Source organism: Bison bison, unplaced genomic scaffold (assembly GCF_000754665.1).
Source record: "Bison bison bison isolate TAMUID 2011002044 unplaced genomic scaffold, Bison_UMD1.0 scf7180017864519, whole genome shotgun sequence".
Taxonomy (NCBI): Eukaryota; Metazoa; Chordata; class Mammalia; order Artiodactyla; family Bovidae; genus Bison; species Bison bison.
Window position 1 is genome coordinate 5,878,650 of NW_011495072.1, and position 14,371 is coordinate 5,893,020.

Genomic DNA, 14,371 nt, shown 5'->3' on the forward strand with positions numbered 1-14,371 from the left:
TGTGCTGCCAGATTCTGTCATCCTTCCATTTCAAGATTTAGTAATAAATAGTTATGTGTATATTTATGTATAAGCATTCCAGGGTTTTTGTATGAAGTAACTAACCCTATTAGGTTAGTTTTTTCTTTAGTAATAAATGATCAGTTATAAGAAATAGAAGGAGAAAACCTGATTTTACTGATTTATTAAGAAGTAATATAGAGGATTTTTTTTTTTCTTAGTTATATGAAGTTACTGAAACTTTTTAGTCTACAGAATCAAGAAACATAATCACTCAGCGCTGTCTGTATTATATTATTGGTCACAGTACAATAAGAGAAGTAGTGGCATGTACCTCAGTGGATAACTATTTAGAACATATCCAGAACACAGCAGTTAGTCTGAAAAACGGTTGCGTTCAGAAAACTGAAAGGAGCAGAGGAAGTTAAGGGAAGGTATGTTTAGATTAAGAAAACAGTAATTTTCTAAAACCGTTGTACAGTGAAATAGATTGGGGTTTTTTTGATAAGAGTTTATTTGAACATTTATTGATTTCAGTCGGGCAGTGGCAAACTGGAAGTGGTAAGGAGTGCTCGAGGACGTTATTATTGTCTGTAGCTTAAAGCCCAGTTGTCTGTGATTAGGTGACCTTGGTTTATTTTTGTTTGTTTTCTAATTTTTATTGGAGTATAATTGCTTTACAATGTTTAGATTTGTTATATCGCAAAGTGAATCAGCTATATATTTAGAAATATCCCCTCTTTTGGATTTCCTTAGCATTTAGGCCACCACAGAACATTGAGTAGAGTTTTCTGTGCCAGTAGGTTCTCATTAGTTATCTATTTTATACATAATATCAATAGTGTAAATTGTGTCCATTGCAGTCTCCAGTTCATCTGATTCCTTCCCCCCTTGGGAAAGGACTACCTTTTCTAAACTAATGAGAGCCAAGCAGACTAGGTTAGGAGAAACAATTCAAGAAATGTTGCAAGAAGAAAAAGTCTAAACTTGGACTTGGTGATGTTTGTTTGTTGTGTTCACTACTATACAGGTAGAACCTAGAACGGCATTGCCACATTGTAGGCGCTCATCATGGTTTAGTGCATAAAGCAGCGGTTAGGAATGTGAGTGGTGGAGTGAGAAGGGAGTACTGGATTCTGTTCCCATTTACCAATTTTACCTCTGTGCCCTTAAAACACCCTCTAAGTATTTTATTGTCTGTGAGTATTAAAGTAGATTTTAATGGTCTTTTTGTTTTTAAAATACCAGTTGAAATCATATAAATATTTTTTGTTGTTATATAAATTACTGTGACTTATTGACCCATTGTTAAACTTTAGAGTGTTTCTAGAAATTTGTTGTTAAAACATTTTAGTGAACACATTTTGCATAAAGCCTTGTTCACATTTCCTCAGGATGGGTTTCCTGCAGTAGAATTATTAAGGAAAACACCCCCATGTTTTGGTACATGTGGTTAAATTGTATTTCAGAAAGATTACACCAGTTTACCACCATGAAAAAATATTAGCGTGTTCTTAACCTACTTCCTCAATATTTTTTAAATCTTTTCTTTGGTAGTTTGATAAATGAATAATTTGCTTTATCTAAATATTTGCTTGCCACAATTGAAGCTTATATATTTTGTCTTTAATGAATAATCTTTTAAGACTAATTTATTTGTCTTCCACAGTTCAGCAAATGAGTGCTTACTATGTGCTAAACACTGTGTAACACTGGAGATTTAGCTTTGAATAAAAAGTACCTGTTTTCATGAAGCTTATATTCTAGTAGTTTAATTCTTACCTGATTTGCTTAAGTTCTTTAATGGTGCACTTACATATTTACATGTGCTTTTGTTCTCTTTAGGTTTGAGAATAAAAGTTTATACTTTTTACATAATCGAACATTGATCCTTTCCCTTGCACCTGTTTCTTTTGACTTTAAATCTAGAAAGTCCCCTTTCCAAAATCTTTATAAGTACACACATTTTTATTTAATATTTGTTAAGGCATTTAACTCAGTTCATCTGAAATATACTTTTTGTATGCTGTGAGTTGAGCAACTATAGAATTTTCCACCTATTTTTAAAAAAAGCCAAATAACATTTATATACTGGTTCATTCCTCCCACCACCACCTCCTTTTTTTTGTCTTTAATTTTTTTATAAACAAGCATCTGTTGCTGAGCTACCTGCTTTTTCCATTGAATTTCTTTTTTTATGTAATTGTTTGGTTTTATATGCTTTTTTCTTTTTTAAATGACCTACCATTTTGTCTAATGGTGTTTTCTTTAAAGTTTTGTTGGTGGTGGTTTAAAAAAGAATTTAAGTGTACTATTAGGAATTTTATTAAGGGTTAACATACTCTCATCTAAAGTTGCTTGAAAAATACATGGTTTTCCATTTTTAAAAAGTAGTTCTCAAATTGGATAAACGGTCGAGGAAAAAAACCTAAGATACTAGGAGAAAAGAGACGTTCTGTTTCAGTTCCGTTTGATGTGCACATCTAAAAGTGCGATGAGACGCAAGTGATACAGCCTAGATTCCAGTGCCCTCCCTGGGGAACAGTTTAGTCTTAGAAGGAGTGACAGCTGTAATCCCTTCTGATTTGGGTTCATTTTCCCTTAGGGTGAGAAAAATGAGTTACTACCTCCTACGTTTAGCTAGATTGCTAGGAGTGGAGATGTGGTTTTTGCAGCTTGCTGGCCTATGTATTACAGATCATATCATTGCATTCTTACTTGAATGGTTAGAACTATAGTCTAAACATGAGAAAAGCAGAGATTGAAAGTCATGATCTAAGTAAGTCATGGTGAAATAGTGGTTTTCAAATTAATTTGAAAATGTACATGTGTATATTTTTATAAATTGTGTGATTATACTTGCATTACAAAGCAGTGGCACAAATAGGACAAAGTTAAAATAAGCAGTATTATAAAAGTAGTTTACCTGTTAACAGAAACTTTCCAGCCTCACTCAGAATACATATCTGGATGCTTAGTTTGTAAGTGTTTAATTTAAAAACTTTATACTATCATGAATTAATATCTAAGGCACAGTATGGATTTTGTGTTTTATCACTACTATTGCTGGCATAAGTATCACAGTCTTGATCTTAGTTTTTTTGAGACTTGTCAGATCTCATTAATGGTGATTTATTTCATAATGTGGAAGTACAAGAACTAATGAGAAGTGTTGGCTCCCACTACTCTGCCTTTGCTTGCTTTATTAGCATTATCTTCTATCTAAGATTCTTCTCTAGGAATCTTTCTCAACACCTTTTCTATTTGTGAGGGCAGTTTAATTAAACTAGATAACTAAATTTGTATGTGCACTTAGGGAAGTGTAAATTTAATATGCTGAAAGTAAATAAAGGAGGGCTTCGCTGTCAATCTCTGGTGAGGCTCTCCACTCAACCTCAGAATACTTTATGTTTGATCTGTGATATGATCTGACAAAGCAATTCAGCAAAGCCTTTTCTATAAATACATAATAACCATTTAAAAAGCTAATTGTTATCTCTTGACAAAATATATTTATTCTAGTTAGGATTCTTTCTTCCTACACACCATTGAATTATCCGGTGTATAACCTTCTTTAGGGAGACAAGTGATTGAGAATATTGGATTCTGTGTGAAGTTGTGAGACATTTTGAAGACTTTGGGCTCAATTGTCTCATTGTAGCAACTGCCAGAGTCCTTACAACATGTTAAAAATTATAAATGTTGTGGATTAGGGATTAAGTAAGTGCTTTAAAAATGCATTTCGGTTTGACCTTTTAATGTTAATGCTATAATTTATTTTGTTGATAGAAATCTTGTTAAATGATTTCTATTTTGCTGAAGTAACCTAATGGTAAAGGTAAAGATACACAGGTTGACTGTCAAATGTGTTAAATTTTTATTGATGATAGTTATAAACATTGTGTTATGTTATCACAGCTGTTTGAGATGGAGAACGTTTTTACTGTGTCATCCGATCCTCATCCCCCTCCTGCAGCCCCTCCTTCACTTTCTTTACCTTTATCTTCATCTTCTACCTCATCTGGGACTAAAAAACAAAAGAGGACCCCCACGTATCAGAGATCTGTAAGTCAGGGAAGCAGTCATCCTAGCTTTTTTTCTTTGTGTTAAGAGCATGACTAAGAAGCATCACTCAGTTTGATTGAAATACCCTGCAAACTTACTTTCTAACTTCCCTAAGCATTTCTTTCACCTTGAATCTTGAAAGGTAAGTTTAGTAGTTTAGGGCTTGCTACTCAGAGGGTGTCCAGGAAGCAAAAGCATCGGTATCCCCTTGGGAATTTGTTAGAAACAGATAATCTCAAACCCCTGCCAGTGAGTCAGATTTTGTATTTTAACCAGATCACTGGGTAACTTCACTTTGACGTGCCCTAGTTTAGAGTCTATATTGTGCATATGGTTTTGAATCCTCTGTCATTTGACTTTTGTAAGTCATTTAATCTTAGTGTCTATTTCATCATTAGTAAAATAGGGACAGTATTACATGCTCCTGGGCTTTTGTAAAAATTAAATGAGTTAACACATCCAGCACAAAACAGTGTCTACCATGAAAGAACTGGAACTAACCACCTATAGATGTGATGGCTTTGTTTTGCATGGTTTGGCTGTCCCACACAGTGTTTAACTACTTGAAACTTGGGTTTATGTTTCTATAATTTCAGTGGTCTCTTTTTCCTAATGAAAAATATTCTTATTAATGCCCAACATCAGACAAGTAAAAATGCTTATGAGTCAAATTTTCAATGAAAAGGTCTAAAACTAGTTGTAAGGATGTGGATATGTTGCTATAGTAGATCAGTGATAGACCTAACCTTCCCTAGGGATTTTGTCCTGTGTCCTGCTTCACTTAAATAAAATGAAATACACACTGTGATAGACAGTATCTGATGATTAAATAGGTCCCAGTACATTGCATTTAAATAGCCCCTCTTATATTAAAGAGTGTTTTATTTTGCTTTATCTAATCATAGAAACAGATGACAGTATTTGGAGATTTCATCAGTGTCTGAAACAAATGAAAAGATTTCTTTTAATTGTGCCTGTGAAGTGATTGATTATTTTTAGGATTGAAGAGCTTTTGTTGTCTTGGAGTACTTAGAAAACTCTTGTCTAATCACTGTGTTCAGTCGTCTTCCATTAAAAGACCTGAGCATGCATGCATTTTCTAGTTTGAAATAAGTATTGCATAGAAGGTTTCTTTTTTTTTTTTAGAAGGTTTCTTTTATTCTTTTTACTAACTTAAGTAATTGCCTTCAAGATGCATGGCTTACCAAATAGCATCAAGGTTTCTATTTCTCTTTCAAAATAAATAAATTCCTTAATGATATGTCTTGGTAGTTTGGTTTTCCATCTTGTGAATATTAGTTACCTTTGTCCTGATGATGTTTTAGTAATTTAATTAAAGGCAGCTTTTACTTATGTGGTTGCTTTGTCTTAATATTTAAACTCCAGAAATTTGATTTGTGGGAAGTGAAAATCCTACCATAAATTGGGACGGTTCCCCAAAATAATTTGAATTACTTCCTCTGAAATGTTTTATTGGCTAAATTAACATTTCAGTAATAAAAACGTAATCTTCCCTTTACTTGTATTACCTTTATTTTCTTTGCCTTTTCATATTAAAAGTTCGGTGATTTGTTAATCAGACGTAGTATGCTACAGAGAGAATGTACAGATCTGTATGTATTGAGTTCTTTCTCTTTTTAAAACAGATGAGCTTTGATCCAAACCTTCTCCACAACAATGGACATAATGGGTACCCCAATGGTACTTCAGCAGCACTGCGTGAGACTGGGGTTATTGAAAAACTGCTAACCTCTTATGGATTTATTCAGTGTTCAGAACGGCAAGCTAGACTTTTCTTCCACTGTTCACAGTATAATGGCAACCTGCAGGACTTAAAAGTAGGAGGTAATTTGTCGATTCTCCTTTTTATAAAACTGATCCCAAATTTTTCTTGCATATCAACTTATGCCTGACAGTGCTATGGTTTTGGCCTTTTCATTGTACCAATTACTGAAGTTTGTCTATATAAATCAGCAAAATCCTGATTTTACTTGTGGTGGTGATCTTTTTGAGGGATGAAAGAGTTATTGAGTAAAAGATACCTTTGAATATTTTTTAAGTAAATACTTGGTAGCTTTGTTACTCCCATAATAATGATTGTTTGGCTATTAGGTTTTAAGCCAGTAAAATAAAACTTTTATATTGTTAGTTTTAATTGTTTTGCCTGTTCCTACTTTGGGTAGTAGCTGAAAAAAAATAACTCTTCCGATGTCACCATTGAACTATATGGAAATTCATTTTGGCTGACATCATAGAAATTACTTTCATGTGTAGAAAAAATGTGGCTTATTAAAGGACTGAAGTTACAGGGTCTCTGTGTGTGTTATAAAATATCTTTGAGAAAAAAGAGCAATAGTTAACTCATTACTGACCAAGGATTTTTGCAGAAACCAGTGTCTGATATTTTTGTCTTGACTGGCCAGAAATTAATTCTGTTATTTCACTAACACTTTGTGGATTATTGTGTGCAGTAGTTAACACCTGACACACCTGTAAAGGCTTCTCCAGCATCATGAGTTTCATTTTCACTTTCTGTATCAGAATCTGTCACTAAGGATTTTTGTGTTTTTGTTGGTCTAATAGTCACATTGTCTGAACTATATTTTGAAGAACTGTTATCTTCTGAGCCATTAGTATATACGTCTCTCAGATAAAGAATCTGTAAAATTCACCAAAAAATTCTTCACTCAAAATTTTGCAATGTCATTTAAAAAATTTTTACGGTGATAAACTTGCATTTATAATATACATAGGGTTGGCACAAAAAGCAAAATGAATGATAAGGACAGTCATAACTTGTGTAATGAACCTGTGATAAATTTTAAGATCTGCTGACTTTGAACAGTGATGTTGATTATCTTTTTCTAAAAATGTATTGATAACGTCTCTGGTCAATAATGTGTTAACGTGAATATTTGGCATTCCAAATATTGTATAAGAGTGTTATATTGGTTAATCCTCATTTTACAGATGAAGTAACTAAGGGTATAGAGGGATTTTAAGGTGGGGGGAAGCTTGCCAAATCACATCATCATTACGTATTTGTAGTATGTGTAAGTGCCATGAAAACTAAGACTGAGATACTACTAACTTAGTCTAAAGCAGTGGTTCTGAAACATTAGTGTGTATCAAAGTTACCTACAAGGCTTGTTAAAACATAGATAGCTGTACCTGATGCCCAGAGTCTGTTTTTGAGTAAGTCTGGAGTGGGCCCTGAGAATTCACCTGTCTGCTGTGCTTCAGGTGATGTTGCTGCTGCTTCCATTGGTCCAGGGACTACACTTAGAGAAAAAACTCAAATGCAGCATTAAGTTTAACTCTAAAGTGAGATACCATTTTACCAAAATTAGTTCAACAAATATAACACTCTTTATTTTAGATGATGTTGAATTTGAAGTATCATCTGACCGGCGGACTGGGAAACCCATAGCTGTTAAACTGGTGAAGATAAAACAAGAAATCCTCCCTGAAGAACGAATTAATGGACAAGTTAGTGACTTTGGTGTTTATATTTTCTTAGGGCCCTGAATTTGCTTATCTTTCACATTAGAAAAGGAAGATTCACCCCATCTCCTCAGTTTGCACGCAAGAGAGCTATAGTATATAAAAGTTACTATTTTAAAATTGTATCAGAAGCACTGGCATTTCTTGACCTGAAATAAAAATTTGGTCAAGAGTCATTTGGGTTTTTACATATAACCCTAAGTCTATACTTACAGTCAGTTGATGTACTGTAAGTTTGAAACTTGGCAGCATGACATCCTCTGTGGATCATATTAAAATGCATCCCTATGTATAGTATAGAGGATATTAAAATTCAGTTTATATTGAACAGTGCTGCTCCTGAAATGATTAGCAATGGAAATTTTTTTTTTTTTGACTGGTAGGTTGTGTGCGCTGTTCCTCACAACTTAGAGAGTAAATCTCCAGCTGCCCCGGGTCAGAGTCCAACAGGGAGTGTATGCTACGAACGTAATGGGGTAAACTTGTGTATTTTTCTTAAACCTTTGCCTGATCCACCATGTGATCTATAAGCGTACTTTAAAATTCAAAATAGAAAACGTAAGCTGCAGTTGATTAAAAATCAGTTTTAAATTTGGTTTCAAAGAGGCTTTGAGTGCAGCATAATCAAAAACTTTAAAAAGAAAAAAAAATCCATAGGACTTCCAAGTGTCTTAGCTTGCCCAAGTGTGACCTTAGTTAGAACATTAAGGTAAAATGCTTCTTTTGCTTACTTTTTGGGGGGGTTGTGGGAAGGGATCTTTTTTCTGGTTCCTTTTAAGCACTAACTTCAGCTTTTTTGTTTGGAATGCCTTATATAAAAATTGTTTTTTTGAAATGTAACTACAGCCTCTGGGCAAATGCTTCCACGTGTTTAAGCTTTTTGAAGTTGGATTGCTGCTCAGCTGTGGACTCGCAAAAGTCATCAGCACCTTGGAGGGAAAGTGTGTTTATATGAATAAGTTAATTTACTTGTCAAAAAGTCATTTAATTTTAAGAGATTTGGTTTTAAATGCCAGTTTAAGAAGTATTTAACAAAGTAAATCACATTATACAGTGAACATGCATCCTGCAATATAGTAATAATAACTTGTTAATTCACAGGAAGTGTTTTATCTGACTTACACCCCTGAAGATGTTGAAGGGAATGTTCAGCTGGAAACTGGAGATAAAATAAACTTTGTAATTGATAACAATAAACAGTAAGTTCTTTTCTCCCATTTAAATGTATTTTTTTCTTTTTGGAAGTAAGAAGTTTGAAGTGAGTCAAAACCTAACTTGTAAATCTGGATAATTGTCATGATCTTTTAAATTGGTATTCATCAGCTAAACATCTGAGCATCAGTTCTATGATAAGCACTATGCAGGGTGTCAGAAATAGGATAATTAAAACATGATCAGAACTTTGAAGGATCTCTACTGGAGATGAGTGAAAGTCTTACCAAACAGCAGTGCTTGAGGCGCACTTTGAGATGAGGAGTCACTAGGGAAATGAGAAAAACATTCTGGGTAGAGGAAGTAGCATTTGGGCAAAATGGCCAAAAGTTTGAGTTGATTGAATTGACTGGATCATAGAAGGATGAAGTTTGAAGTTTATTCATTAGTAGTAACAGGAATCTTTGAAGGATTTTAATTGGGGAAGTATGGTTTCAATTGTTGGAAGTGGTGGGGATGGTAGGCTTTTGGAGAGTAGGGATCCTCTAGATAAGAGGCAGAGATTTGAGAGTTAATATGAAAGATAAGGGTCTAATATGGATAGGCCAGTGGTGGTAGGGTATAGAACTCAAATCACGTAAGAGAAAAAAAAAAATGACCAAGTTTAATAACTTGATTAATAACTAAGGGAAGAGGAGTCCCAAATGCCATTTTTCTTGCTTGGGCTACTAGACAGCTAATGATAGCAGTAACTGGACTTAGGAGGTACAACAGAAAGATTAAGGGTGGGAGAAGAATTACGCTTATTTTGGCATTTTGAATTTGAGGTGTCTGTGGGTGAAGATATTAAATATGTAGTTGTATGTATAGATCTGAACAAGCTAGTGACAGGCAGGAGATAGAGCTGTTGAATTCCTTGGCATAAGCAGTTAAGGAAAGTGTACTTCTTAAGTACATTCCACTTAAGTACAGTCCACTGGGAATGGACTTTGACTGGCAGTACAGAATAAAGTTCCAGTAGTTTGTGCAGAATTATTAGCCTTGAGCTTTACCTCTTGTAAGACTAGAAGAAATCAGATTGAGTAACAGGTATGGATATTAGTAGTTTTAGTCTGAGACCTCAAATTAATCTTAAGTAGGAAACTAGGGAATAGGGCTTGAGGTGGATGGGGAGCCAATGAAAGGGTTTTATTTAATCCTAATAAAGTCTTGAATGTGCTAGGTCTTGTACTAAATATTTATGTACAGTTGTTAATCCTCAGAACTAAGTCTTCCATGTGTAAAGTGAGGTATGTTCTCATAAAGTGACTTGCCTAAAGTCACACAGCTTTTAAATTGACATTTCAATCCCAAATCTGGCTCTAAATAAGACCTTTTCACTATAGTGAGTTGCAAAAGCACATAGGATTTTTCCAGGATCTTCTGTTAGTCTGTTAAGTTTCTGAAATAAAAAGGACAGTTGTCCATGAAGGACTTTGTCCATGAAGAATTAAGGGAAGTAATAGACCAGTAGCTTGGTCTGAAGATCTTAAAAACAACACCAACAAATACTCTTCCATCTTATACAGTTTGTGCCATCTTTAAGGGCTTCCTGGTAGCTCAGATGGTAAGGAATCTGCTGGTAATGCAAGAGACCTGGGTTCGATCCCTGGGTTAGGAAGATCTGGAGAAGGGAATGGTTACCCATTCCAATATTCTTGCCTGGAGAATTCCACGGACAGAGGAGCCTGGTGGGCTAGTCAGTGGGGTCACTGTCAGATTTACATGCTGCTGCTCAAAGATGGGGACAGTTTAGCAACATGACATCTCTCTTTTCAGTGGAGGTGAATGTCGCTTTTTTTTAAAGCATAGCAAATATCTCCTATAATCACTGCATTTACTCAAGGTTTCTTTGCTGTATAATTGATGGGATAGCTACTAAATTCAGTATTCATTGTAAACAGGACCATCTCTTACTTATCTCTGTTTCCCCATGTTTGTATGCAGTACATAATTCCTACTCAGTGTTTGTTCAAGTAATGGCCTTTCTAAAACCTTCGCATTCCCCATCTGATGGCATCCAATTTGTGGACTTATTTTCAACAGCCCAAAAGGAAAACGGTCACATATATATGTGCCCAGTTTCAAAAGCTAGGAAGTTTGGGCAAAAGTCCTTTGCATGTGAAGCTATATGAAAAGGATTGTGTATTAGGAAATCTTATATTAGTGATAATGCAGAAGTGTTAAGGGCTTAGAAAACTATTGTTTCTCTAAAGTCATTGTATCTAACCAGATCAATGCATTTTCCACCCCTCTTTGTTCCCCACTATCCCCACCTGATTCTTTTTTTCCAGTACTGGTGCTGTAAGTGCTCGTAATATTATGCTGTTGAAAAAGAAACAAGCTCGCTATCAGGGAGTAGTTTGTGCCATGAAAGTAAGTGTCATCAAATTTGACAAACTTGAGTTTTTTTCTTTGGCTGTGTTAAGTCTTTCAAACTCAAGTCTTTTGGTTTTCTTCTTTGTCTTTCCTTTAAAAAATATTAACTTCAAAAGCAATCTGGTTACTAATTATATTCTTTAAAATGGCCATTTCATTGGTATTAATATTAGACTTTACCAAATAATAATGTTGCCACTTAAAAGGCTTCTTAATTGTAAATTGTAATCATAAATATATATGCTGAATAGTGCATAATATTCCTGCTTTTTTTTCATATTTGTTTGCCTCTAGGAGGCGTTTGGCTTTATTGAAAGAGGCGATATTGTAAAGGAGATATTCTTTCACTATAGTGAATTTAAGGGTGACTTAGAATCCTTACAGCCTGGAGATGACGTGGAATTCACAATCAAGGACCGAAATGTAAGATAGTTAAATAACTTGACCTTTGACCTTCTTTTAAAGTAAGTAGTTAAAATGTATGAAACACTTAAAATGACATGTGTGCCCCCTATGCGCCTTTCTGGTTTAGGGTAAAGAAGTTGCAACAGATGTCAGACTGTTGCCTCAAGGAACAGTCATTTTTGAGGATATCAGCATTGAACATTTTGAAGGAACTGTAACCAAAGTCATCCCCAAAGTACCCAGTAAAAACCAGGTAAATAGTCTTTTTTCAGGAGAGTCATCTTTTGCCTCATCAGAAATAAGAGTAATATGGTGTGGTATACAGAAGTTTTATTATATTCAATTAATGTAATTTTGTTTTAAGTATTAAGTATTTAATGTGTAGAATTTAAATAGGAAACCATTGGTAGGTACATTCATGAATATATTGTTTGTTTGTTTTAGCTGGGTGATATGGAGAAAGGGACCAAAAAAAATTGCTGGTTAGATGGGAGGGAAAACAATTCATGTCTGTGTGCTTGGGCCCCAGTTGGGCTTGTATGTAAGGGGTCTGGGGGGAGTGAAAAGATGAGACCAGTGGTATCATTGTTAAGGAAATGTAAAACATAAGAGATTGGATTTTTTTTTTTTTTTCCCCTTAAATAAAATCTCTCAGTATCAGAGTGCAGGATCTTAACTGCAGTATCATGAGTTCATGGTTGTGTCATGTGACCACAGAACACAAAAGCTTTCAAATTGAACATAGGTTTTCAACACCTTTTTTTCCTTTAGGGAGTTATCTATTATAAATAACATGGGTTTACTATGTGTTCTTCTTGTTTGACTTAGAACTAGGAAGGATGAGAAATCTCCAGCTAAAATAGTTTTTCCTTCTCATCAGAATGACCCATTGCCAGGACGCATCAAAGTTGATTTTGTGATTCCTAAAGAACTTCCCTTTGGAGACAAAGATACAAAATCCAAGGTGACCCTGTTGGAAGGTGACCACGTTAGGTTTAATATTTCAACAGACCGTCGTGACAAATTAGAACGAGCAACCAACATAGAAGTTCTATCAAATACATTTCAGTTCACTAATGAAGCCAGAGAGATGGTAAGTGTTAGATGCGTATCCAAAGTGGAAGGTAGGTGGGACAATGTTATATGTAAGTTTGTAATATGGTATTGAAAATTCTTTGAGGCATGACAATATTGGGTAGTTACCTTATTAAGGTGATTAAGAATATAGACATTGAATCAATCTTGGTTTGACACCTAACTGGTTACCTTGAAATATATGTGAGAAGGTTTTAGAATGGAAATTTGGAGAGGATGATTTCTAAGGTCTTTTGAGAGTCAGTGCTTCTCTGGCCCTTAAATATGAAGACTGAGTTGATTTAAGTTCATCATTGTAGAAAGTAGACTTTTCCAGATTGTTCCATAAAATACTCCACAAAGTAGGTTTTGTTTTTATAATAGGACTTGAAATTTTTTATTAGTGAATATATGTCTGGAAATGATGCCCGTGTTGCCCAAACATATTTTTAAAGTTAAGCTTTGATGAATTAGTTTTATCAGATGTAATATACATTTGGTGCTGTTTACAGTTAATAGCTACAGCAGGGCGGTGGACTGGTTGGTCCTCAGCCTGTTAGGAACCAGGCTGCACAGCAGGAAGTGAGCAGCAGGCAAGCCCTCTGCTCCCCATTGCTCGCATTACAGCCTGAACCCCCTCCCTACCCCCCACCTCTAGGTCTTTGGAAGAGTTGTCTTCCGTGAAATGGATCCCTGATGCCAAAAAAGTTGGGGACTGCTGATCTGTAATATTTCCCAGTGTTTGACATTTGCAGTGTTTGCAAAAAAATGTTTCTTAGATGTGTTTGGCTTTACAGTATGGAGAACATTGTTGAATAGCTTGGTTGTCATCAGGATTTAGCAAGGATTAAATGTCAGAATGTAGCTTAGGCTGTATTCAAAACTGATTATAGAGTAATCGTCTCTGTAATATGTAAATATGCAATATGTAAGTCATTGATGTGTTGATAGTAATTGTGTTTCAGTAACTATTCATGTATCTGTCATGTCCAGTTATTCTGGATATAAGGCCTTTACAGAGCTGATAATTTAATACGAAGGAAAAAAACCATGAGGATGGGACTTTATATATATTTTTCAAACCTAAATCTTAAATCCTCCTGTGCCTAAGCTCAAAAGATTTTTGAAATTGAGATTATAAAGTTGCTTTTAGTTGACTTTTGAGGTATTTGAAGTATTGTTCTGTAGATTTTTAATTTCTGGAAGTTACAGTGTCATAAAGCTTGGGCATTATTTGGAATCCATTGTTTGCCACTTAGTAACTATGTGCTTTGGGCAAATTGCTTAACCTCTTTCGACCTCAGTTTCCTCATCTTGTAAAACAATATTTTTGACAATTGAAAATTAAATGGAATATGCTGCATACATTTACTTCAGAAATACTTTTTCTACTGTTTATTGGCCAAGGAGTAGCATCTGGGGAGTCTCAGTTGCTTAGGGATTATTTTATTGAAATCAGTGAATTTGTATTTAAATGGAAATTTTTAAATGTGGATACAAGATTTGGATATTTAATTCCTGACATTTAATGTGATGATACTTCCAAATTTGAATGTTGTCTTGACAGTCTTCACAGCCAGTATTATTTTGGTTTCAGGGTGTAATTGCTGCCATGAGAGATGGTTTTGGTTTCATCAAGTGTGTGGATCGTGATGCTCGTATGTTCTTCCACTTCAGTGAAATTCTGGATGGGAACCAGCTTCATATTGCAGATGAAGTAGAGTTTACTGTGGTTCCTGTGAGTAGTTTTTGA

The 14,371-nt window shown here is 34.8% G+C and overlaps 1 protein-coding gene across 4 annotated transcripts in view; it reads left to right on the forward strand.

The window, feature by feature from the left end:
• The window catches only part of CSDE1 (cold shock domain containing E1, RNA-binding), a 35,576-nt gene that overhangs the window by 10,781 nt on the left and 10,424 nt on the right, over positions 1–14,371 (forward strand). Inside the window, exons 3-12 of one of the 4 annotated variants that reach the window (XM_010830752.1) lie at positions 3,919–4,065; positions 5,712–5,910; positions 7,445–7,554; positions 7,953–8,045; positions 8,671–8,768; positions 11,055–11,136; positions 11,434–11,562; positions 11,672–11,797; positions 12,425–12,637; positions 14,216–14,356. In XM_010830752.1, coding sequence (XP_010829054.1) covers positions 3,928–4,065; positions 5,712–5,910; positions 7,445–7,554; positions 7,953–8,045; positions 8,671–8,768; positions 11,055–11,136; positions 11,434–11,562; positions 11,672–11,797; positions 12,425–12,637; positions 14,216–14,356 — 1,329 coding nt within the window. In that variant the 5' untranslated portion in view covers positions 3,919–3,927. The remainder of the gene's footprint in view (positions 1–3,918; positions 4,066–5,711; positions 5,911–7,444; positions 7,555–7,952; positions 8,046–8,670; positions 8,769–11,054; positions 11,137–11,433; positions 11,563–11,671; positions 11,798–12,424; positions 12,638–14,215; positions 14,357–14,371) is intronic. The other 3 variants (XM_010830753.1, XM_010830754.1, XM_010830755.1) reach the window with 3 other exon arrangements.